The following is a 27,160-nucleotide window of genomic DNA, read 5'->3' as shown; positions in this document are numbered from 1 at the left end:
ATTTCACGCGCGTAACTGACATGCAAAATTGATGGTCGCTTCAAGCATTGTTTCTAAGAGAACGGTTCATTCTACACAAAAAGTGCTTATAAACATTTTTGTTTAAAATCATCTCAGCTACATTTTTTATTTGAAACATTTTTTTCTACGGTGTACAGCTTCTCGGTAAATCAATTTTTTCACGTTTTTTGTCCCCCTGGGGTTTTAAGGGAAAGCCAGGGGGTAAAAGTGGTAAACTTTTTTGCCTCTTTTTTGGGGTTATAAACAATGTGTTCTGGGAAAGGCCAGAGGGAAGAAGGTCTGTAGGGCGGCCTAGAAGAAGGTGGAAAGATGCAGCCAAAGAAGATTCAGAGAAAATGGGAGTGCGATAATGGGAATTACTGGCACAGGACCGACAGACATGGAAGGCAATAGTAAACGCGGCAAAGACTCACAAAGAGTTGTAGCGCAATTGGTGATGATGATGATCTTTTTTGGGGTTCCAAAATTAATATTCTCTGCAAAATTCAGCCTGTTCGTATGATTTTTAGGGGTCAACTCTCTGAGGAGTGGACTAAATACGTCTTTTGTAATTCAGTCCACCCAGCTTGTCCTTAGCATATTCTGCAAGATAACATTTTGAAAACCTCCTATCTATCAACAATCTGTTTCTTTAGCGTCCATACCTTGATTTGTCGATTTATTAATTTGATTTGATTCAGTTTAGTCGTTGTCGTTTATTAATGATTTGGGTCTTAGGGAAAAACTCCAACAATACGTCACTGGGACTCTATAAGAACGAGTTGCTGTTGACATTCTGAGACCATTTCCAGTAACAATATCAGAAAACAATTATTTGATGGTGGCTATGGACTATTTTTCTAAATGGCCAGAAATAGTTGCACCACCCAACCAAAAAGCAATTCCCGACATGGATTTCCAATTCTGCTTCATTCTGATCAGGGTTCAACTTCGAATCGGAAGTTTGGAAGACCATAATGGCTTTGTTGGAAATTAAGAAGACCAGAGCGACAAAGTTTCATCCTCAGTCTGACGGCATGGTAGAAAGACATAACTGGACCATCAACAGCTACCTGTTTTTGTTTGTACGTGAAAACCAGAGAGACTGGAACAAACTGATGGCCCTGTTTCGGCTAGCCTACCGAAGCTCCTAACGTAAAGGAACTGGTTACACTCCAGCAATGTTATTGACCGGTCGAGAGATGAAGCTTTCCATCCATCTCCTACTTGGCAATCTACCAGACAGAGAGGTAGACCAAGAGACAGTTCCCGAGCATATCAGCGGCCTAAAGGTCCACGATTTCGCTAGGAATAAACTACAACCCACCAGTGACCAGATGAAGGTTAGTTTTGATCAAAAATTCACTGCTGTTAATCTCAAAGAAGGTGATGTAGTTTGGCTCTACCAACCAACCAGAAGGAAAAGCCGGAGACGCAAGTTTCAGCGAGCCTGGAAGGGGAATAAGAAGATAAACGACCTCGTGTAATGGTGAAACTAACGCTACGAAGTAAGCCGAAGGTCGTCCACCTAAGGACACTTTGTCCTTATGCATGGCAGAATTCACTGACCTGGTGCTCCTATATGAAGGTGCTATTCGAGGCGAACAACTTGGCATTCAATCAATGCTTTACTCGCGATATTTTTCTGGAATCTTGTGTTGAAAGTGCTGATTCGGCATTCGTGCCTTCGCTGTGATGTCTAGAACAGATGATCGTGTATAAAAACAGCTGCGGCATCCCTTAGAAGAAACATTAATTAGAGAAGTGTGATTGTAAGCGATACCCATATTATTGTAGGCGAAAATTATTGGTGAATTTATATTTGATAATAAGATATTTGTATTTAGAGTTTTTTTGTAGTTAAAAAATGAAATTAAATTAGTTTCTATTAAACCTTCTCGATAGTTTGCTATATGACCAATACCGCAAAATATGTATAAAATCTTCCCATAAGAAAATTTTGATCCCATTTGCTAACTTTATCGTCTGATTGAGGTATTCGCTCGTGCCAAAATTTAGTTATAGGTTAAAAAAAAGGTATAACAAAATGATACTTTTGTACTCTCCGGTTGATAAGGCGAATATCTAGACAAGACGAAAAGCTGGGGTTCGTTGGGAAAAATATTTCAATGACATATTTTTATAATCACATTCATGAGATACTCCAGAATAAGGTTCAAGAATTGGTTTACGTGAAATGTGATCCCAATTTTATTGAAACAACTTTTTTAATTGTAAAAATCAACTTTTTCTGTTGGACCAGTAGTATTTGTTTTTTGTGTCCTTCAGAACAAAAAAGTCTCCTGTAATTTTTTTCAAAATTCGATCGTTTTCGTGTTACAAACAACAAAATTATAAATAAAAAATATTTTCGAAATCATGTGCCTATATTCTAATTCAAATCTTTTTCTTTTATTTCCCGGTGAAAATTCTGGGCTTATTTTGTATTAAAACATAGTTTTTTAATTGTTAATGAAGCACTTGTGACAAGGTAGGCGCTTATATTGTACAATGAGAATTCAAACTAGGAAAAATTTGTAGCATAATCTTGTTTTTCTCTCTCTCTCTCTCTCTCTCTCTCTCTCTCTCTCTCTCTCTCTCTCTATTATATACGCCGCAGCCCGAGCGACCGTACTGTCATTGATAACTGCTTCATTGAAAACTAACAGGTTAAACAAGTTATAATACTATTGCACGGGGCCAGAGCAGTCCGTTGGGACCGCTTTGTTATGCCTCCAGTGTTTTTTTTCTGTGGGCCAAGCGACATTTTCTTTGATATTATCGCAAAAAATAAAACAATAAAAATGTTGATGCAAGTGTATGTATATTTAAAAAAAAACTACAAAAATAAAAATGCTAACATAACTGAATTCATTTGTGACTGGTATTAAAATATTCGTCACAATCTCTACAGAAGTTATTATTTTTTTAACCTTATTTTTGGATATTTTTCCTTCTCTTTTTTTCTGGTAAAATCCTTTGCAATACTTTCTTGTGTTTTGCGAAGGCCCCTCCTTTTAGCTAAAAATGTGTTGAGATTTTTGCTTTGTTTAGGTGTTTCATTTTCCACAGTTTCTTCTTTTTTATAAGTCTTTTTTATAGTCTTCTTTTATATAAAACAACATATCTGTTTTCCCTTTTTTGCGAAACTCAGTAATAGATATACCTAAGGGAATTGTTAATAATTGTAAAGATTGTGCGAATTTATCATTGTAGTACCAAACAATAGTTCAATTACAACTTTGCGATACCACTTTATACTCTTTCTCAAAGCTGAATTATAGGATGCCGTTTGATCAGAAAGGTCTATGGAACTCTTTCCTTTGTTGTACTGCAGAGCAGCTGTTATCTTATACTTTGTTTGGTCTCTGACTTGACTTGTTACATTGAATATGTATGTATTGTCAACAAAAGAAATACATCTGTTTTTTCACGCCACTTCATAACACAAATTACTCTTTCATTCTTTCTTCCTACAATTACTCCAAGTGTTAGCTTTTTGTATATAACTTCGATGTTGCGTCGATTATAAACTTGTATAAAAATTGTCGGTAACTACTGTCCTTCCTGCATCCAAAAGTTGTTCAGAAAGAGTCATTACAACTTTTGTAGAAACACTGCATCTTGTTCTTTTTCTCAATAAAGCTTTATATTCCATGTATACCCCCTTAAAGAACACAGTATCTTTTATTCCAAACTTGTGGGTTTTAAGCGATTGGTATTGCTTAAATATAAGACGCCCTCGTAATGGAAAAAGCGATTCATCTATACAGATTATTTCCTGGTGTATAGACTATATTTTTTTATGAGTATATCAAGAAGAGGCTGAATGTTAAATGTAAGATCACATAGTGGACACACTGTATTATCTGTAGAATACCAAACCTGCATCAATAACTTAAACTGATTTCGACTCATCACCTTTGGTACAAAGCTACTTATAATCTATTTCGACTCCAGTAATGATGTATTGTGGGCATATTTACCCACCCCATATATCCCATGAGGCCTAAAAATTTATAACATATCAGTAGTCGTAGTTGGAGTCCACTAATCTAATCTAAAACCTTCTGGCACATCCTCTTGAAAAGTTAGTACTTTAATAAAGGTTTGAATGTAGAAAAATAATGAAATGGGCTTTCATCGACCAATGCTGCTGCAAATTTTAATCGTTTTCCTTCCGAGTCCTGTAAGTAGGTTAAAATGTTGGTGAATTCCTTGCGGAATGCTCCAACCTGGCTGCCTGTTAACTTCATTTTCTGATGTTTCGGAAGCTGAATCGCTTTATTCTTTTAAATTTGACCCAATGTTATTTGTGTCTTCTACTGTTTTTACATAAACAGGATCATTTTCAAATTTGTACAACACTAAATCATATTTTGTATGTATCATTACCTAAATTATTATTTTATTACCTTCGCTATAAGTATGGCAAGTTTAGCAAGCAAAAACATTCTTTTTGTACGCTCCGAAGTCATAATAAGGTGGTGTTGCTCAAAGCTCACTTGATGCACAACTAAGCACTAAGCAATACAATAAAACAAGTCACGACAAGCATCTACTCAGCTGGACCGTGGAGGAGACTGCTAGTGCTATGCTAATAAAATTCTTTTCTGGGACCGCGGCGGTCCTTGTGGACCGACAAAAACTTTTTTTTAATACTGACACTTTCAATATAAATTTTAATTACCATAAAAATTATAAATGATCAACTACAAACTCAAAACAAGCAAAAAAAAATTCGACCCAACAGGAAAAAACTATAGTTTTTCTGTGGGGTATAACCTGTTAAAAAACAATATTTTAGAAAAAAAGAAGCCAAAAATATTTATAGTCAGATTCCATTTCGGTGGCGGTCTAACTCTGGGATCTCATTCATGCCAAGGAAGCCTCCTGGCACCTGAACCATTGAGGCTTAAAAAAATATTGACTCTAGCATTTGTTAAAACTGCACATGATTCTATTTATTTACTCTGCACGGCACGTCTGAACGAAGTTTAAATTTAAACTAAAAAAATATCTAGAAAATCTTATGTAATATTTTACACTGCGTGTAACACATTTTTTATCGAATTTTGTTTGAATAAAGTTGATATAAAACAGTTTCTGTCTCAACAATCCAATATTACGTTGTAGATTTCAAGGTTAAGGCTGGATTTTACGCAAATTTTTGCTGTTCTAATGATTGTACCGAAGCAAAATTAATATGTAACAAAATGTTTATATTTAAAACAATTATTAGTTACTTGTTTCAGTCGTTTAATTATTTTTATAAAAAGATCGACTTCTCATCGATAAGTTGTTTATATTTGAAGACAAAAATAAGTATTGGGCTTTTAATTAGACGGTTTCTGTCTTTAAATTATGCTATTATGTATGCAATATAACATCGTTTAACCCTTTCATTACTGTGGGGGCATATATGTCCCAGCAGATTTCAAAAATTCTGCTGACATCTGTTTATCCCAAAGCACATGTTGTGTGAACGCATTCGTATTTTTAGACATTCTTTACTCATTACCTAGTAGTATGCATCCTACATATCACGTCTGTAAGCTATAAATTGATGTTAACTATATAAACACGTGCATCAACAACTCGTAAATAATACAATTTTAGTAAAGAAAAAGTGCCTGATCTGTTTTTTTTTAACCGATTATATATAATTTAGTTGCTGATTAACACAGGTTAGTGATATTATATTGTTTATTTTGTATATACTAAATTATTGTATATACTAAACGGGACTCTAGTGTCCCAGTAGGGACGTATTCGGGGTCGTATTTATTCCATTCGTATTGTTTGGTAGCTGACTTACTATAGCACGTAGACGTTTTCTAAAGAGCTTCAAGAAGAAATTGAAAACCTCTCACATATTTCTGAAAATTAATCAGAGGAAGAACCTTATGCTGCCTTAGAGTCTGATTATGTACCTGGTCGTTACGATTCTGCCTCAGATTCTGATGAAGTACCTGAGAATAATGCTGACCGTGTAGATGTAAATATCACTGCTTCCGACAAAGAAAGATCTGATAACGCGGAAATATCTGAAGATGAGTCTAAAAGGAATTAATTGACTGCACAATGGAATATACCAAATACAAACTTTTGTCCGAAAAAAGAAAATCCTACCCAGAAAAATGGAATAACAATACTAAATATTGATAAAAGTTCTCGTCCTGTTGTTGATATTTTTCTAAAATTATTTCCGCGTAGTTTATTTATGCTTATTGCTTCTTGTACAAACCAAAGAATAGCAGCACTTGAAAAAAAAAACAGAAATATAAAATTAAATACGAAAAAAACAGATATTTACGAAATAATGACGGTGATTAGTTATAATATAGTTATGTGTTACAATAAAGTACCATCTATCTCACACTACTGGTCACAAAACGAATTCCCTCATAAAGGGTATATGAAAGGGGCTATTTCAAGAGATCACTGTTTATTGCTGCTATCTACGTCCTACTATAATAATCCTGAAAGAAATGGTAATACATCAAAAACATACTACATCGATGAAGTGGTTTCTTGTTTGAAACAAACTTTTGTAAAGGCGATGACTCAGAGTTTCCATCAGTCTATCGACGAATCAATGACTAAGTTCAAAGGAAGATCTGCCCTGAAGCAGTATCTTCCTATGATCTTCCAGTAAAAAGAGCCAGAAAAATGTGGCAACGAAGTGATTTTTTTACAGACTATATATATATATATATATATATATATATATATATATATATATATATATATATATATACATTTACTCGGGAACAGAAACCACACCAACTACGGGAACTCTAGGAGAACGAGTTGGTGGAACACTAGGAGAACGAGTTGGTGGAACTCTAGCCAACACCATACGGTCACCAGATGTATGCCTATGCTATGATAGATTTTTCACTTCGTCCAACCTACTAAAGACCCTAAAGTTCCGTGTTTCGGAACCTATATGGCCAATCGGGTAAACGTAGTCAAATTTGAAAATAACAAAATGTTAAGGTGTGATATGGAGTTTTTAGTTTCATCCGAAAGAATTTTAGCGACTAACTGGAAAGATACGAAAGAAGTGATCACTGAAATCAAATCCAACTCCACTTTGGATGGGAAACTTTCGTGGAACTGATCAAGTTGGTGTTTGACACCAACTATCTGGTGTTCAATGATAGATTTTACCTACAGATTTTTGGTACCCCTATGGGATCATCTATTTCTCCCCTTCTGGTTGGTTCCGTCTTGGATGATCTTATTGTAGATAAATTTAGTCACTTGGATTACAATATTTCTTTTGTTAAGAGGTATGTTGACGACTTGATCCTGGCCGTACCCACTGAACAAGTTACTCACACCCTTTCTGTTTTTAATGAATGCAATCCCCACTTGCAGTTCACATGCGAGATGGAGATAAATAACACCTTTCCGTTCCTTAACATGTTAATTGTACGAGGTGTTGATAACATCCTAAGAACCAAATGGTTTAGAAAGAGCGTTGCTAGCAATCGCTTCCTCAATTATTATTAATTCCATCCTAAAAGATTCAAACACAACCTTGTACAGGGATTAGCCTTAAGGACTCATAAGTAGTCACATCCTTTATACCGAAAGGAAGCCAATCAGTTAATCAAAACTATATTAATTGAGAATTCTTAGCCAACTTTTTTTATTAATAGATATCTTTTTTCCACTTCTAGGTCCTTACTTAACCTGACCTATACCAATGGGGGAGATTTTCATAATACCATACTTGACAACAATGAACCCCACCTTGATGAGGTATCCACATCTGAGTTTCCTCCTAGATATTGCTCATTACCCTATTTTCCACAGGTTACAGAGAAACTTACTAAATTGTTTAAACCCCTATCTACTAAAATAGGCATCAAAAATTGCAAAACAGTTGGAAATCTCTTTTCACGTACTAAAACAACTTTAGATATTTGGGAGAAATCAATTGTGGTATACAACATTCCATGCAAAGACTGTCATTTAAAGTATATTGGCCAAACAAAAAGAACCCTTAAAGGGCGTGTTATATCTCATAAAACTCATATCTCACTAAATCGGCTTTGATAATATTAAATCTCTAGGAAGTAAGAACAATTTCTATAAGAGATCCTTCCTGGAAATGTGTCACATTTAAAGGGAAAAAATCTCCATGAACAGACGTACAGACGTCGATAGTCTTAGCATCATTTATCACTCCTTACTGTTGAATAATCCTTAAACTCCTTCTAGTTAAATGTTACAATTCATAAACTTAACTTATGTACACCCAAATCCGATCAAGACATGGCCTAAATTTTCGGTATTTGTCCTCTATGAGTAAAAAGTAGCTAACATCGGTTCTACTTCGATATTTCCAAATTCAATCCCTTATATTCATTTCAACGAGAACTTCAGTCAACTTCATACATCACATCCGATGTAAAATCTGTTCCAAAAGGAACCTCATGGTGAGTTAAATAATTTTATATCACGTTATATTTCATTAACATTCACCTAATTCTAGGTTCCCCAACACAATTTCGTGGTCAATGGTCATCTGTACCTATATATTTTCAACCTTCCTTTTTAATCCAGATTTATAAAAATTTGACTTTTCTATTCTGTCCTGCTTTAACGAGTAACTTTTTTATCCAGTTGATTTTTCTTACAAAACCTGTTTTCCATGTATAGGAAGCCATATTAATTTTTGTTTTTCTGTTTCGCAATAATCGAGCACTATCTGTCAAAAGTTGCTTTTTTAATATTTTTGGTGTCTTTAAAAATAAAGTTAACTTCCACGCCTTTTGTCTTAAAAAATTGTTTTAAATTATATATATATATATATATATATATATATATATATATATATATATATATATATATATATATATATATATATATATTGTAAAAACTACGACCGTCAATTTATATTTCTAAAGTATTCAACTATACTGAACTTCACATTCAGATGGCAGCGTTACAGAGATAGGCCTGTGCTTTCTATATGTAAGAAATAACAATGTTGCCAAAGTTTTTAGTCGTACGGTATGGGCCGGCTCCCATAAAAGGATTATAATTTGGGAAATAGGTATTTATGAATGTAAAATGGAAAAATATTTAAAGTTTTGTGAAATTTTTTTTAATTATATAATTTTTTCTTCAAACGTCAAATAATGATGACATTACTTATCTAACTTGATCCTGTCAAAGTTTAATGTCTCCAACGGCAGCAGTTTTTTTTCCCATTTCTTTACGGCGGAGGGAAAAATGTTGTCATGGCAACAATATGAAACATGTCACAAAGCAACAATACAAATGTCATTAACAACAATTAAACATCATTTTTATTTATAGTAATATTAAAAGTACAATTAGTTAATGAGGCATTTTCAAAATTGAAACCGTGCAAAAATGTTCCCGACTCTTGATACGCATTGGTAATTGTTGATGATACTGATGGTCGAGAAGTAATATCGGGCGCGTCAAGAAAAGTCATGCTTCTCCGCCTCATAAAGTAATATACTATATCTGTTGGTATTTTACAAATAGAAAGTTATATTTCGGGTATCTGGTCTTTTCGGTTTTATATCTTCTCTTCAAAATTGTTTGTAACTCTTGAAAATGAAATTATTATTTGTATAATTCCATTTTGATCTTAATATCGTTTTAATGACACCTTTCTTTCCCTATCCATAATATTCCTCTAAACGTTGAAGTAGTATTAGAAACTATTAATGAAACGGAGCATCTTCCGAATTTTTCTAAGAGTACATTGAGTGACTATTGCATTGTTTTATATATGGCAAGCAGGGTAGACATTCAATATTAATAGAAAAACAAAAAATAGTGGAGGAGCCACTTTCTCATGGGAATAAAGAAACTGGAGAATCAAGGAACGAATATCACAGTATGACAAGATACAACAATAAAAAATAGACGACAGGCTCTCGTAAATGGACTTACCACAGATTTAAAAACTCTGAGCAAAAAAGGATTAAGATTTGTTTTATTCCATGCAGGAAACAAAGATGGATTTGTTGAAGGTGCTGACATATCTTTTTCTTGCCAAAAAAGGTGGAAACTAAATTTTTCCAAACAATATTGGGTGAAACGTCAAATTAAGGAGTTGCTTTATAAAAAGGATATTAATTTTGAAAAAGATTACTTAAAAAAATAACTTTTGGAAACTGCTCATGAATTTTAAAATATTTATGACAAATACAAAATTGATTGTATTGTTGACAATAGTTTGAGAATAATTTTTAAAACAGTACACAACATGCAAGATGACATTAAATCTATTATAATTTCATTAAAAGATGACTCGGGTGAACTAGATTGTGAAAATAAAAATAATTAAAACTTATATTTCAGGGGTATTCTCAAATACTTATTAATAAATGTTTACTAAAGGTAACTATGTGGTTAAGATTATTAATGTAGTTCATATAAACAATAGCTGTGGTTAACCAACATATTATCTTTATTATGTATAAAAGCATTTTAGGAATTATGGCAATTTATTTAATTCACGAATATACTAAGTATTAAAAATTTTAAGTTACCTAGACGTATCTTAGTCTACCCTGAGTTTGGCGATGCTTATTTTACAAAAGTAGCAAAATTTACACTGGCAGTGGAATTGGCAACGCTGTTATCCTATATCCGTACACTGCCATCTGAATGTGATTTCCACTTTAGTGAATTCAGAGGTTTAATCGGTCATTGTGCCCTCTTGTGCCCTTGCACAACACGCCATTTCCACTAAACATCACATTGATTTCACAAATACCAAAATACTGGCAAAACAAAACAACCATCAGAAACGCTCCTTTATTGAAATGTGTGAGATCCTCAAGAACTCATCGGCAATAAACAAAAGAACCGACATCGACAATTTGAGCCAGGTTTACCACTCTCTCATCTTACGAAATAAATGATACCAATTATTCTTCAGTTAAAAGTTGGCGTATTTTCCATTCAAAATAATAACAAAATCATCCCCTATTTCCAAGTTTCATTAAAACATAAATTAAAAATAATATATCAAAATATTTCCGCCATACAAATTCCACCCGTCCAACTAATTATGCAATGTCCCCTGTAGAAGTTCATAATTGTCTCAAACCTTGGAATTTGGTGACACATGGCCCTTAAATAAAAAAATTTTCGGTATCGCGTCAAGTTGTTTGCTAGATTGCAATAAATCAGAACTTTGTTGGTCTTCAGCGGAGAACCATCTAAATGAAGCCAAATGTTCGTTTAAAATTTTTTAAATATTCATATCTACGAATATGAACGTTATTTTCGGCAAAGTTTGTGTGTTGTTTTTTGTTTTTTGTTTTTTCTTTTTTGGTTAAGTTAGTTTTAAATAATGAGTAAAGTGTACAGTAGATATATGATAACATCGATAATATACTACATATTGAGATGTAAGTTATGAACTATAAACATCTGTATTTCTTATAAACTCTATGTCATTTGTTATATTTTAGAGAACTGATGAAGCTTTAGAAATATAAAGCGAAACGTCTTCGATAAACTTATGAAGTAGTTGACTTCTTTTTTTATTTGCCAACCTGAATGACCGATTAAACCTCTGAATTCACTAGTTGAATACTTTAGAAATATATATATATATATATATATATATATATATATATATATATATATATATATATATATATATACAGGTATCTCATGAAAATGATTATGCACAAAAATCTCGTTTTCGCCTTGTCTAAATACCTTTATCTACAATTCAATACTCGCTTACAAAAAAATAAGCCATAATAATAGCTCTTGTGATACCTATTTAATAAACATTTATAACTAAAATAAAAAAATGTTTACAGTAAGCCATAAGGATAAAGTTAAATATTTTCGTATTATACATATTTTTTGCAATTATAAGCACATAATAAAGATATCATGTTATAAAAAATTTGGGAGAGCGACATATTTATAATTAGATAAAAATATTACATTAATATTTGTATAATGTCGGTGTTTGTACTCACCCAAATGTGAGCCAGATGTCACAGCACATAACATTTAACCAGGCAAACGACACTGTGGCAAAGAATATGAGGAAAAATCCTAGAATTAGAAAAGAAAAGTGCAATTTTATTTAGTCACTTCTTTTGTGTCTAATAGTAAAAATATTTTATTTTATACATTGTTTAAAACTTTAATTACTGATTTTGTTTTTTTTTTTCAATATTTCAACTCGAGGCTATCCTATCATCCTTGCTTCCGTTCACATATTGTTTTCTTTTATTTGATAACCTGTCTTAGCAATATTTACAAGTTGTTAGTTTTTCATTAATTTCAAGAAATAAAGCTGTAAAAATCTTGTACAGATATTTGAAGTTTCCAAAAAGAATATGAGGGGTAGCTGATGTAGAATCCGTGAAGACGTACAGCTGATTTTGTTTTGTTTTTCTTAAACAATCTTAAAAAGTGAAAACCATTATTTTTGGCCTATAAAAAGTTTATTTTGAATTTTTCATATTCATTCATAATATGAAAATAAATCTGCATAGAATATGTTTTGTGTAATAAAACAAAAGCATTTTAGCAGAACATCATATGTTCTAGAATCCTGGTGTGTTATAATCACACCACATTCTAGTAAATGATTAAAGCTGAAATATAACTGAGAAACGTATAAAGCCTTTGGAAATTTCGAAAGGACATTCGGCCGAATAATTAGAAAATTGCAAGAAAAATAAAAAATGATCGCTGGGAGCGCTTTCAGAAAGAAATGGAACATGATTTTTTCGGTCTGCAAAAGGAAATATGGCGCTTCATAAAAGATCAAAGAACGGAGGTAAAGGAGCTAATAGAACCAAAACACATAGAATATGATACGTGGATTAACTACCTAAAAAATCTCTATGCAGAGGTAGAGGCTCTACCTCTCTAAGAGGTAGAACAAACGACGCCAGAACCGGAAACATCAGAAATTACCACAAATGAAGAACTTAATATAAATGTACAGGAAGTACGGAAAATACTTGAAAACCTAAAGAACAGAAAAGCAGCAGGTAAAGACGGGATATTAAACGAATTACTGAAATATTGTTTAGCAGAAATCTCTAAATGATTTAGAGAAAATTTTACAAGTGCTAATAAATCAGAGGATAAGTTTAACAGATGAACAAAAGGGTTTTCGTAGTGGAAGATCGTGTATAGATGCAATATTCGTTATGAGGCAAATTACTGAGAAATCACTAGAGACCAGCATTTCTGTGTCTGATTAACCTAAAAAAAGCGTTTGACAGAGTGAGACTCAAAGATGTAATCCATCTTCTGTATAATGGAGAAGTTCCCCTAAATATTATAAAAACTATCGAAAACATCTACCAAAACAACAAAATGGAAGTCAGAATAGATGGACAACTTACAGAACCTATAGAAATAGGCAGCGGAATAAGACAAGAGGATTCATTGAGCCCCATACTCTTTAATTTAATCATGGATGAAATCATCAAAAGCATTAACAAAGGAAGAGGATACAGAATGGGAAACAAAGAAATCAAAATAATCTGTTACGCAGATGACGCAATATTGAAAGCCCAAGGTGAAGATAGTCTGCAAAGACTTGTCCACGTATTTAACAGAAGAGCAAAAGAATTTAATATGACAATCTTATCTCAGAAAACTAAAACAATAGTAGTCAGCAAAGAACCAACCAGATGTAAAATAAAAATTGATGTCATCAGTATTGAACAAGTAATGGAAATAAAATACCTGGGAATTATACTGTCTAGCTATGGAGACCTAAACAAAGAAGTGAGAGATCAAGTACAAAAAGCAAGTAGACTGGCAGGATGCCTTAATAATACTATATGGCGAAACAGACACATTAACACTGAGATGAAATTACGAATTTATAAAGCCAGTGTAAGGCCAATAATGACATATGCCTCAGAATTAAGACCCTACACAGCCACAATGCAAAGGCTACTGGAAATGGCAGAGATGAGAGTACTGAGAAGAATTAAAGGATATCCACTAACAGATCGAAAGATAAGTAAAGACATTAGAAGAAAATGTAACGTACAGTGTATAAATAAATGAACACAAAATGGAAAAAACAATGGAATAGCCACATAAGCAGAATGGAGGAGACCTGTGTCGTCAAAATAGCAAGAGATAAGTCACCAATCGGTAAAAGAAGTATCGGACGACCGCGCAAAAGACAACCTTCCATAGAGGTATTAATCCGCCAATGAACAAGCAGAAATGCTTATAAAGAGAAAGAAGAAGAAGAAGACATCATATTATGGACGTCAAAACTGGGTTGTTAAAATCTTAAAATGCTGTGTATATATATAGACGATGTGGTCACGAACTAAAAAATATATTCTTTAGTGTAACTTTTTGGGTTAAGCCTATTATTTTCAGACGATCACTTTATCACCCAAGATCATAACAATTTACAACACTCTAACCGTCTTTTATCTGCTCTATTGGTCTCATTACAATCTCTCAAATCTTTTAAAAGTCTATTATGTTGGATGCCTGGAATTGCAAAATTTGAAACAATAATCTATTTAAAGTAGTCAAACTTCATAGAAAACCGTATGATAAAAAAAGACAAACAATTACTTACCTACAAGCTGGCATGGAAGATCATTGGGTTGAAGATCACTTTGGGCATAAGTCAGTAACGCGTACATACACAACGTCGATATACAGTAATTAATCAAAATCTTTCCGAACAGCTTTTTCGTTTGATTTAGCAAAATATAAATCAAAATGGTTAGCCCAAGGAAAACACATGATAATATTTTTGGCCATTTTGTGTAGTTGAATTTTTGCTTATTGGCTGCTGATGGTATACAGTTAAAAAAGAAAAATCCTTTAAAAGCCGGAGTGTTGGAATATTCAATGCAGTATCCACTTAGATCTGTTGGATTTTCGTTCACAAAAGAGTTGGTGATATTCTTCCAGTATTGAAATTCGCCGTTTTTTAACAAATTAAAAATGTATCTAGTTTCTGACATAAGGTAGAATTTCCCACTGCATCTTGTAGTGTTGTGTACGATTGCAAATGGTTCTGAAATAAAAAAATAGCTTTAACATATTTTAATAAATTCAGAAATAGGTTTAATATATATTGGGCAAAATAATCCTAATAATAATTAGACAGGGATGTGTTTTATCGCCACTTTTGTTTAACTTATTATCTGAAGAAATTTTCCAAAACACGTTCAATAATATCAAATCGGGAGTTACCGTTAACGGAAAATTAACTAACAACTTACGATATGCAGACGACACTGTGATCATAGCAACGAGTATAGAAGATCTACAACATCTTATCGAAAGCTTAACTATGAATAGTGCTGAGATGGGAATTACTTAAACGCTAAAATAAACGAAGTACATGCTAATTACAAAAAGACCACAAAATATACATCACGTATTGACAATCAATGGTAACGTGATAGAACAAGTAGAAAAATATCAGTATTTGGGAACTTTGATCAATGAAACCAATGATCATACTGCAGAAATAAACAGGCGAATAGAGATTGCCAGATCAGCATTTATACAAATGAAGCCACTCCTAACGTGCAAAAATCTAAATTTGGAAATCAGACTGCATACCATTTGCTGTTATATATTTTCAATATTACTATATGGAGCTGAGACATTAAAAACATGCAATTTAAAACGAATCGAGGCTTTCGAACTCTGATTATACCGCAGAGTATTATATAATGTAATATATAAAAATATCATGGACTGATAGAATTACAAATAAAGAAGTATTGGAAAGGGTTGGTAAAGAAACAGAAGAACTAACCACCACTATATGAACCAGAAAACTGGAATACCCAGGCCACGTGATGAGAGGACCAAAATATGAAATTTTGAGACTTATAATATAGGGAAAGATTCAAGGAAGAAGATCTGTTGACCGAAGGCAGAACTCATGGTTGAAGAATCCACGTGATTAGTATCAATGTAGATCGATTGATTTGTGTAGAGCAGCAAGTTCAAAAATAAAAATAGCCATTATGATTGCCGACCTCCGTAAGGAGACGGCACTCTAAGGAGAAGAAGAAAATAATCCTAGCAATGTATTTTAACTGATTGATAAATACACAATTATTGTTATGAAAAACATCAATAAACAGCAGAAAAATTAAATATTTTTAACGCCAAACATTGTTTATTCAGTAACTTAAACTACGCACATATCTCGTGTAGCGTTGAGCGATACTCAACCTTTTTTTCCCTGGGCCGCATAGTAGCTATTGCCACAGCTTGCGGGCCGCAATCTAGGTGAAGTAGTATAAATACATATATATATATATATATATATATATATATATATATATATATATATATATATATATATATATATATATATATATATATAGTAAACTCTTAAATATTGGGGAAATCTGCAAGAAAGACTCTAATGACTATCAATTGTTTCGCCGAACGTTTTCGCCAAAGAGAATTAATTTGGCTTCTTCAGGGCTGAAAGAGAATAAATTTTAATTAGCTACCAATATTATCTATTAAAACATTATTGATCTTACCGTAACTTAGAATTGTAGAGTTAGAATATTAAAAAACTTTGCTAGTAACATAGTGGTATTTTTTGTTACTATGTGCAAAAAAAGTTTTTTTTTTAATGTTTTTTAATGTTAAAAAAAAAGTTTTTTTTTCATGTATGGTAGCTTTGAACATAACACGCAAAGGTTTACCCAAGGTTAATCGAAAAACCCAATGTAACTACATTTAAAAGGAAGTAATTCTTTGAATTGTCGGCAATAACTAAATTTTTGAATTTTAGAAAGTTTAAAAGTGAGGTTCTGTTTTACCTAGAACGCAAGCGCTGACAAATTCAGTAGTTCTTATGAATATTTATGTCGTTAAGGTTCATTGGTAAAAACGAATGAAATTAAATCCCAGTATAGGGAAATATTATTTTGATTTTCTTTATTTAATTATATTCTATTGTTCATGTATTATTATATCTTATTGAGATGTATCTAAGAAAAGCAAGGGAATGTTATCTTTTTTAGTTAATGAAAATTAATTATAAAGGTAGGTTAGTTGTTAATGGATATATCAGTCAAGTTAGTTATCTGTGATGTTGTATTGTTCTTGGTATCTGATTTAAGTAAGAAGTGGTATATATCGCTTAGATTCTTAATGTCACTCTTAACATTAATGGAGAAATCGTTAAGGAAAATATAAGACATTTCAATGAACTCTCTTTTAGATTTATTGTTTTCACGGTGGAGAATTGTAGTGTTCGTATATTCCATGAGATGACCAGTGGAATGGACATGTTTGGCTAATGCACAACGGTCAGGGTGAAGTCGAGAATCACTTTTATGTAGTGTAATACGTGATTTCAATAATTGAGATGTTTGACCGATGTAGGAATTGTTGCAAGAGAGACATGGAATGTTGTAGACAATGTTATTAAGCCTATCTACGGGAGTCTTATCTTTTATCTTAGAATAAAGATTATTAATTGTTAGGGCTGATCTACAAGCCACATTAAGTTTAATGTTGTTATTAATAATACCTAAGCTATTTTCAACACTTTTCAGAATCCTTGTTAACCCCGGAGTGATATCTCTGAAATATGGTAATGAAAAATATTTGTTGATAGGAGTATCCGAGACTGGGTTCCCACTTAAGACATCAGGATCAGCATTGTTAGTCGCGAAGGAAGGTGAAATATCTTTGTTATGGATAGTATTAAACAAAATCTTATTCACTAATGGTGTTGGATAAGCGTTTGAAATAAAAAGTTTCTGTAGGATTTGTAGGTTTTTTGTATGAAATAAAGGATCTGATAGTTTTATTACTCTATTTTTCATCTGTTTGATTAAGTTGACTTTGGTAGAATTATTATGGTATGAGTGGTAGTTAAGGTATCTACCAGAATGGGTCGGTTTTTGATACCAATCTATTTTATTGTTGTTGTTTTCCCTGATCATCTTTATGTCGAGAAAGGGGACGGGCCAATTACCATCTTCCCTCTCTATAGTGAACTGGATGTAGGGGTCATAACCATTAAAAGTATCTAATAGTTCATCTACCTTGTCATTGGGTATAGCCAAAATGATATCATCAACATATTTTTTAATTTAATTTAATTTTCTAACTTTTTAATAAATTGAATTTTAAAGGATAGTAAAGGAATGACTGAGTCTAATTCATAATCCATAACGTAAGTTGCAATGATAGGAGAAATCTTTGCTCCCATAGGGGTACCGAAAGTTTGTTGATAGAATTTACCATTAAATGAGAAGTAAGTGTTGTTAAAGAGAAATTCGACGATGCTGATGAATCTGTCGTAAGACATGGAAGACTAGATTCAAAGGAATCTAGGAATATGTTTGACATCAATAGAGATCAACTGGGACCGTATTAGAGGTTGTTGTAGAGCGCTTGCGTTCTAGCTAAAACAGAACCTCACTTTTAAACTTTCTAAAAATCAAAAATTTAGTTATTGCCGAAAATTCAAAGAATTACTTCCTTTTAAATGTAGTTACATTGGGTTTTTCGATTAACCTTATGTAAACCTTTGCGTGTTAAGTTCAAAGCTACCATACATTTCAAACCTTAAAAAAAACTTTTTTTGCACATAGTAACAAAAAATACCACTATGTTACTAGCAAAGTTTTTTAATATTCTAACTCTACAATTCTAAGTTACGGTAAGATCAATAATGTTTTAATAGATAATATATGGTAGCTAATTATAATTTATTCTCTTTCAGCCCTGAAGAAGCCAAATTAATTCTCTTTGGCGAAAACGTTCGGCGAAACAATTGATACTCATTAGAGTCTTTCTTGCAGATTTCCCCAATATTTAAGAGTTTACTATTTAACTTATCTGCAAAGATTAAATTTCTTTTCTATATATATATATATATATATATATATATATATATATATATATATAATATGTAATAACATTTGAAAGCTTGAGATATAAAAAATAGTCTTCTAGAACAGCCCCTTTTATTTACTCCAACCCACCGAAACGAAAATTTATATATATATATATATATATATATATATATATATATATATATATACATCCATTATTCTTAATTTACTGAAAAAATAAAATATGACCTGGCATCCTTTCTGGTGCCGATTTAGGCTTCATTTAATTCCATAGGATTACGCGTTCTCTCTCTTTCCTCAAGGAAACTAAGTAATTGGAAATGGTAGTATAGTTTTCTGGAGAAACATCAATTCCCTCTGGTTGAGCTCCTAATAATGTTTGCTAATGTACATATTTAGCTTGTCCTCGAAAGCAAATACATTATTTGCCAACTGCGAAATAATTTTGTGCTTACCTTGTGTACGACGATTAAGTTCGGCAAGTTTTTCTGTTATGTCGCAAATAAATGCTAACAGACACCACCAACTATCTTGTTCAAGATCACTGTAAGTTTTATTATTTTGTTGTAGAAACAATATTATTTCGTACCGTAAAGAGTAAAACCGTTCTAAAACTTTTGTTCTGCTCAGCCATCGTACCCCGGTATGTAAAAGTACATCGCCATGCTCACATTCTTCTAATAAACTTTTAAATTTTCTATGGTTAAGTTTTCGTGATCTAATAAAATTAACGATGTTAATAACAGTTTTCATCAGGGCGTCAACTTCCGGTATGGTGGTACGTGCTGCGAGATTTTCTTGATGTATGATACAGTGAAATGTTAACAAATTATTTATATCATATTTTTTTTTCAAAAGAGAAATAAACCCAATATTATTTCCTGTCATAGACTGACATCCATCTGTGCATACAAATACTAACTTTTTAACGTCAATGCTATTTTTTTCCAAAAACGTACAAATAATATCAATGTAATCACTTCCTTTGGTATGACCTTTCATCGGATGAAATTTAAGAAAATCTTCACGAATTCCATAATCTTCAGTACAGTACCGTACAAAAAGAGAACATTGTGAAGTTGATGAAACATCAGTGCTTAATCAAATGCTAAACTCCAATATTTACAGTTCTTCAAGTCGTCGATGGTATGATTAAAAATATGTTTCGAAATATCTTCAATTTGCCTGACGCACGTGGAATCTAAGAGTTGTAGTTGTCTGATTTGTGATATTATCTGAGTTTTATTGCTGAACTTCTCAAATAAAATATTTGAAGCATTTATAAAGCATTCCTTTACAATCTCAGCGTCAGTAATGGGCTTCATATGTTTTCCTAATAAATAGCAAATTTCGTAGGACGCTCTCGTCACGGATACATCTTGTGACATTGAAACTGCCATTATATTTTGCATAATTTTAAACGCATAGTTTTTTTCTTCGCAATGCAGAGCCGACTGGGAAACTATCGCTAAACATCTTGTGTTTTGTATTATAGTGTCTCATAATATTATACTTCTTTAATATAACACTCTCTCGACAAATCAAACAAGTTGCTGAACCGTGTTTGTTAGGTACAACAAAATATTCATCTTCCCAATTGTCTTGAAATAGTCTGTTTTCGTCAGATATTTCACGTTTTGATTTTGAGGACACGCCAGCCATTGTCACTGTTTTAAATTCCCGGCAAATCAATTATAGTTAAAATTATTATAAGTAAAAGAAACACACTTCACTTGGCCGCAGGTTGAGTATCACTGGATAGTTGGATAATAAGTCCATTATGCATTAACTGTATAGACTCTATACAGTTGATGCATAATGGACTTGTTATCCTTCAGCGACTTCTAAATGATTTTTTGAAATTGTTTTCAATAAATATACTATCTTCCAGTATATTAGAATGTCCTCAGGATATTTTTTTAAATTAATTAATAGTTTGTAAGACGCAGAATTGTTAATTTTAATGAAAAACGCAGAATTTACTGCGTGTATTTTAAAGAATAAGTTACATTTCCCTACATAACTTTTTCAGCATTCAGCGGATCGTCCTGAAATGTTTACTGAAGTAGTTTTTTATGTAGATGAGTGTAACCTATGAGCATGAATAAAACTAATAAGCGTAGCAAACATTTTATTAATTTCAAAATTTTTAAGTTTTCCCTCTATAACTTTTTCAGCGTTTATGATGTAAAAATTTTGCAAACATCGGTGCCATCAAAAATAAACCCTATGTAACATTGTTTTCGTTGCTGCTACTGCTTTGACAATAAAAGTTTAAGGAAGCTAAGTGCCACACAAAATAATAATATAAAAAAATAAAATATAATATAATAAACCTTAAACATTCTGTGGAATTTACTGTATACTTATATATACAGAGTGGTCCTTAAGTAATTGTACAAAAAGAAACAGTAGATTCTATACTTTAAAATATTACGATTTGAGAAAAATTGCTTTAATAAAACGTTGATTTTAAGAAAGATACAGGGTGTTAAAGTACAAATTTAAAGTTTTATTTTTCGCTATAACTTTCATGTATATCAACATTTATGTATAAAAATTACCAACTGGGTACTTTTAAATATGAGGAATTATAATTTGCTGCAAACATTGATGTAGCTGATAGAGGGCGCCATATATCCTACATATGTGGCATAAATTTACACTTAACTTTTTTGCTCTTTAAGTTACCGGTATTTCTGACAAAAAATATTAAATAAACATTATTTTAACAACAAAAAGGTATACTTGGTAATAACTTCAAAACTTAACAGTTTTCGTGATAATAAATTTTACCAATCAGCTGAATAATTCTAATTTAACACAATTACTCCAGGCAACGAAAACAGAATACAAACTATATGTAATAGGATTATACATTACAAACTGTACGTTTTATATTGAATTAAAATCATAATTAAAACATGTTATTTACAAACCAAATTCAGAAATAGTAAACTAAATAACATTGGTGTGTAAAGGGGGTAGTGAGACGCAATACATGATTCCGTATCCTGTTGGCATCACTTAGCCTATCCTACTCAATTCCTATCTTCACCTCCAAGGCGGTACACGCCGGAAACCTGAGCAACCCCACTGGAGATTGGGTAACCAACCCCCAGTGGAAGGTGGGGTCAGGGCTGACGAAGAAGGGAGTCTTGGTCCTCCGACGAATAGGGGGTTGAGCTGAAGGTTAACTACCTTCTCCTAGAAAAACTATGAGTTATGAACGTTCAAGGAAGAAAAGCCGGACTGATCAAACGACGACGACTGTGCGAGAAAAAGGAACACGATTTGAGGGTTACGACATGGAATATTCGAACCTTATATAGATTGGGAGCTCTCCAAAATCTCCTAAGTGAACTAGACAGATACAAAATAGACATAACTGCCATACAAGAAATCAGGTGGGTTGGAAACAATGTAATGGAAAAAAGAAGCCATACGATTTTCTCCAGCTGCGATCCTAAAGATCACGTCTTGGGCACAGGATTCATAGTAAACAAGAGAGTAAAGCATACTATAAGAGATTTCAGAGCCATTAGTACAAGAATGTGCATTTTAAGAGTTAAAGGTCGTTTCTTTAACTACAGTCTAATTAATGCGCATGCCCCTACAGAAGAAAAAGAAGAGGAAATTAAAGAAGAGTTTTATGACGAATTAGAGTCCGCATATCAGTTATGCCCAAAAAATGATATAAAAATAATCTATGGAGACCTAAACGCCAAAGTTGGAAAAGAACAGCAATTCCAACCCACAATAGGTAGGCACAGTCTCCATGAGCAATCAAATGACAATGGCAATAGGTTAATAAACCCAGCAAGATCACTTAACATGGTGATTGCCAGCACGTACTTCGCTCGCAAAGATATACACAAAGGTACCTGGAAATCCCCGGATAGACTTACAATAAATATCAGATCATGTCATTGTAGACTCGAGACACCAATCGAATATAATAAACGTTAGCACCAGAAGACGGGAAAATGCGGATTCTGATCACTACCTGGTCGAAAGTAGGGTAAGGGCTAGAATTTCAAACATCAACAAGGAAAGAGGCTCTAAACATGAACGATACAAGGTAGAAGGACTCAAAGAAACAAACAAAAATAAAGAGTATAAAGAAAAGATAAACAACAAACTAGAAAACAGAATAACACATGAAAACCTAAATAAGGAGTGGGAAGAATGCAGAGACAGCATAAAAGAGGCAGCTAAAGAAGTACTAGGTATAGAAGGTCGAGAAAGACGAACAAGAACGATTGACTGGTTTGACGAAGGATGTCAGATCATAACAGACAAAAAAACAGAGCATATTTACTGATGCAACAGGGGCACAGAACCCGACAAGCAGAGGAAGAATATAAACGACTACGCAAAGAAGAAAAGAAAACTTACCGAAGAAAAAAGAGAGAATATATGAACAAAGAACTTCAAGAACTACAAGAACTAAGTAAATCAACAGAGACAAGAAAATTTTATCAGAGACTAAACAAAAGCAGAAAAGACTTCAAACTGAGAACAACGATGTGTAGAGATAAGGAAGGTAATATATTGACAGAACAGCAAGAGATACAAGTAGATGGACAAAACATTTTACGGAAAAGTTTGAAGGAGATCGGAGAGAGACGAACCCTGACATACCATTAGACCAAGCAGACAACAGAGAAAAGACTCCACCAACAATAGCCGAGATTAGAGCAGCAGTAAACAAATTAAAGGACAATAAAGCACCGGGATCGGATCAAAGAGCATCGGAGTTACTAAAGGAAGGAGGAGACGCACTACAAAAAACAATACATGAATTGATAATAAAGATATGGTCGAATAAAAGCTACCAGCGGAGTGGAATAGCGGTATTATTGTACCATTACATAAAAAAGGAAATCAGTTAGAATGTGGAAACTACCGTGGAATCACGCTGCTGAATGCAGCATATAAAATAATGTCCAACGTCATTTATGAAAGACTTAGACCACACGCTGAAAAAATAGTGGGCAAATACCAAAGTGAATATAACATCGACATACATCATCTCTTCATAGACTTTGAAAGCGCATATGACAATATAAACCGAGAATTCTTAATAAAAGCAATGAAAGAATTTAATATACCAACACAACTAATAAAACTGATAAAAGAATCTCTAAAACTAGAAAGTAGAATCCGGATACAAAATGAATTAACGGAAACAATAGATGTGAAAAAAGGACTACGCCAGGGAGACGCTCTATCATGCATCTTGTTCAACATCGTACTCGAGAAAATACTGAGGGACACAACAGTCAATACACCAGGAACAATCATTAATAAAAGCGTGCAAATACTAGCATTTGCAGATGATGTTGACATAATCGCAAGATCAAGAAGAGAAATGATAGAGGCATACAACCAAATAGAACGGCTACTAAAACAAGGTTCACGATACCACTTCGTCATTAGCATGCCATCACTACCACGATGAATAAGCATTTTTAAAAAAGGAATCATACCATCTGCCTCTCTCTCTCAACCGCAAACTTTAGGTGTTCACATTGGGCGTTACAGGTGTTTAAAACATCAGTTACTTTGTTTTCAGAGACCGAAAAAATCAAATCATCTACATATCATTTAATAAAAGGTATGTAAAATGGTATCTTTTCTTTACACATTGTTATAAGTTCATCCAAAACAAAGTTACATAGTATTGGGGATATTTTGCTGCCCATTGGAGTGCCAAAGATTTGTTTAAAAAATTACCATTGAACAAAAAGATGCTAGAGTCAAATATAAATGTTAAAATTCTTATTAAATCTATTTCATCAAGAATTTAGTAGTTAGGTTAGTTAGGTTAGAAGTAGTTAGGTATTATTGACGTTATATAAACTAAAGTTTTATTTTGAGGTTGCAGTCATTAATAGGGCCAGGACACAGTATATTGCTTAAAAGCAATATACTGCCAGGATAAGTAAAACTCTTTGTTCTTTTATCTAGCTTTCGCAAAATTTATTCGCTTCTACAGGATAGGCTAAAATATCTATGGTTATAATTAATTTATCAATAAATACAATGAAATTAGAATTAAAAATCATTGTATAAAACTAGCACAAAAACTTACAATATGAGGTTAATCCATTAAATTTTGAAATTCACAAAACATTAAACTTAACTTATTTAAAGTATATATGTAATTACAATATTTTAATTTTATTTAATTTTGTAGGAATCATGATCGATTATAATTATTATTTTGAGGTTTGATTTATGTCAGAAAGACACTCGTTTCTGTTTATTATATGTTTTGTTGTTGATAACTAGTTTTTGATTATTATAATAATATGGTTGCGTACAAAGTAACGCCAAATATGAAGATTTAAATTTTTTGAATTTAGTCAGGAAATTTAATATTAAGGAATTATAGTATTAGTTTTCGTAAGACAGAATGTAATTATAGATATTGCTTAGTTTATCAATATCAGTTTTTTTATTAACGCATTGATATCACAGGCTGATATGATTTTTGGTGTATTTAGTTTGACATGTGTCCTTGCTAATACGAGTCCGCTGATGCTGAATATGAATTCGGTTTAAGTCCATCACGTCAAAATTTTTCACAAACTTAAAAAAACCTTGTGAGATATTATGTACTAGCGCAAAACAAATACCTTATTGATATTTCGTAAATTTCATTAAAATTATTTCTTTAAAATACTTGATAGATCGATTGAAAATATTTTAATACATTATGTTAATTTCATTTGAATGGTAATACTGCCGATGCCATCAATTTGACGGCATCGGCAGTTGCGTGTTGCGTAAATAGAGTTAGTTAACGTCAGTTGTTTGTAGCATCGAGTTGTATTTTGTTTTATAAGTTTATGAGTGTAAACTTGTCAAATACCTGGCTATTACAAAGTTTTGTACGCGGTAAATTTTGCTTATTTCCCTGGAATAGTTACTAATACCGTCTTTCCAGGAAGGGGCGAATGAGTGTAGAATAAAATGAATCTAATAATGGCAGATCAATTCTGGTAAACAGATGGTTTTAAAACCGATGAAGAAGTTACCAAGGTTAAGTCTTAGTGAAAGCCTAGGTAGGTAATGATTTCACTACCTTTGAAGCAGAAATTTATGCTATAGAGATATTTCTGCAGGAAGATCTATAAAAATTATATCTGATAACCAGGCGGCATTAAAGGCGCTGGGATCGAATCGAGTTTACTTTAGTTTAGAAGTGTCTTCAGAATCTGATCGGATCTGTCTTCGGATCGGAAAAAATAACAAAGTAAGTGTACTGATATTAAAGAGAACGAAAAAGCGAACCTAATTGTCAAGGGACGAGCAAAAGAAATATTCATAGGCCCATAACCCGTCGTTCGAATAACAAGGAGCATATTATATTCTTATCCTGTTTTATACTTATTGTGTGTATTTATTAGGCAAATTAAAAAAAAAATTCGTTTAAACTTTTCATTTCAGAAACTTTGTATTTTTTAAAATGGTTTATTCATTAATAAATAAAATTTACTGTTTTCACAAACCGACCACTCCCATTGAAATACTGTTAAGTATGATGGAAGATATTAGTAATATTAATCAGATCAAAAAATAATGTTTACTTATGCAAGCAACAACTGTTCAAAGAATCTCAAACGAACCAATATTAATATTTTAATATTTTGTGTTATAACTTTATGGTTCTCTTTATTACCGCGATAGTTGCATTAAGTTTTCATTTATTATTATGAGGATAATTGATGTTTCGCTATTGTGTAAAAGTATATTTTAAATACCAGAATCTTCGGTGATTTATGTGACACTAACTATAAAACTACTATCTCGTTTTAAATTCCGGTCATGAAAAATTGAGTAAATAAATATCTATTTGATGAGTATTTGGAAACCACTGTTCACATGGTTCTGAACACATATTCTAATATTGTTATTACAATAATTAGCGATGATGTTTGCTAATACTCTTTTATAACAATAAACGTTATGCTTTATTTTATTTTAAATGAGTCAGGACTTAAAATATGTTGTTTGGAGATTTAGAAAAATTATTTACATAATTCATATTCAATATTTATTTTTTTTAGAAAACAATCTAAATTATTTCCGTAACAATAAAACACTGAAAACTTTGTTTTCAAAACTTCCACAAATTTTTATTTTAACTTCTTATCACTACAGCTGTTTCGGCTGATTGCCTTTCTCAAGTGATCTGTTTTTGGCATGTGTTCACACTTTATAGTCTCTAATGAAATAAGTTGAGGAGGGGAGAACTGTTTGTC

General features: G+C 32.4%; 1 protein-coding gene across 2 annotated transcripts in view; it reads right to left on the bottom strand.

Annotated features, from left to right (window-relative positions):
* The window catches only part of LOC140445496 (probable G-protein coupled receptor Mth-like 6), a 131,784-nt gene that overhangs the window by 34,829 nt on the left and 69,795 nt on the right, over nucleotides 1–27,160 (bottom strand). For both annotated transcript variants that reach the window (XM_072537546.1, XM_072537547.1), the window contains exons 2-3: nucleotides 14,606–15,052; nucleotides 12,006–12,084 (exon numbers count right to left, since the gene is read on the bottom strand). In XM_072537546.1, coding sequence (XP_072393647.1) covers nucleotides 12,006–12,084; nucleotides 14,606–15,052 — 526 coding nt within the window. The remainder of the gene's footprint in view (nucleotides 1–12,005; nucleotides 12,085–14,605; nucleotides 15,053–27,160) is intronic.

This window comes from Diabrotica undecimpunctata, chromosome 7 (assembly GCF_040954645.1).
Source record: "Diabrotica undecimpunctata isolate CICGRU chromosome 7, icDiaUnde3, whole genome shotgun sequence".
Lineage (NCBI taxonomy): Eukaryota > Metazoa > Arthropoda > Insecta > Coleoptera > Chrysomelidae > Diabrotica > Diabrotica undecimpunctata.
Note: the sequence above shows the minus strand (reverse complement) of the source record. Positions and strands in the feature narration are given on the sequence as shown.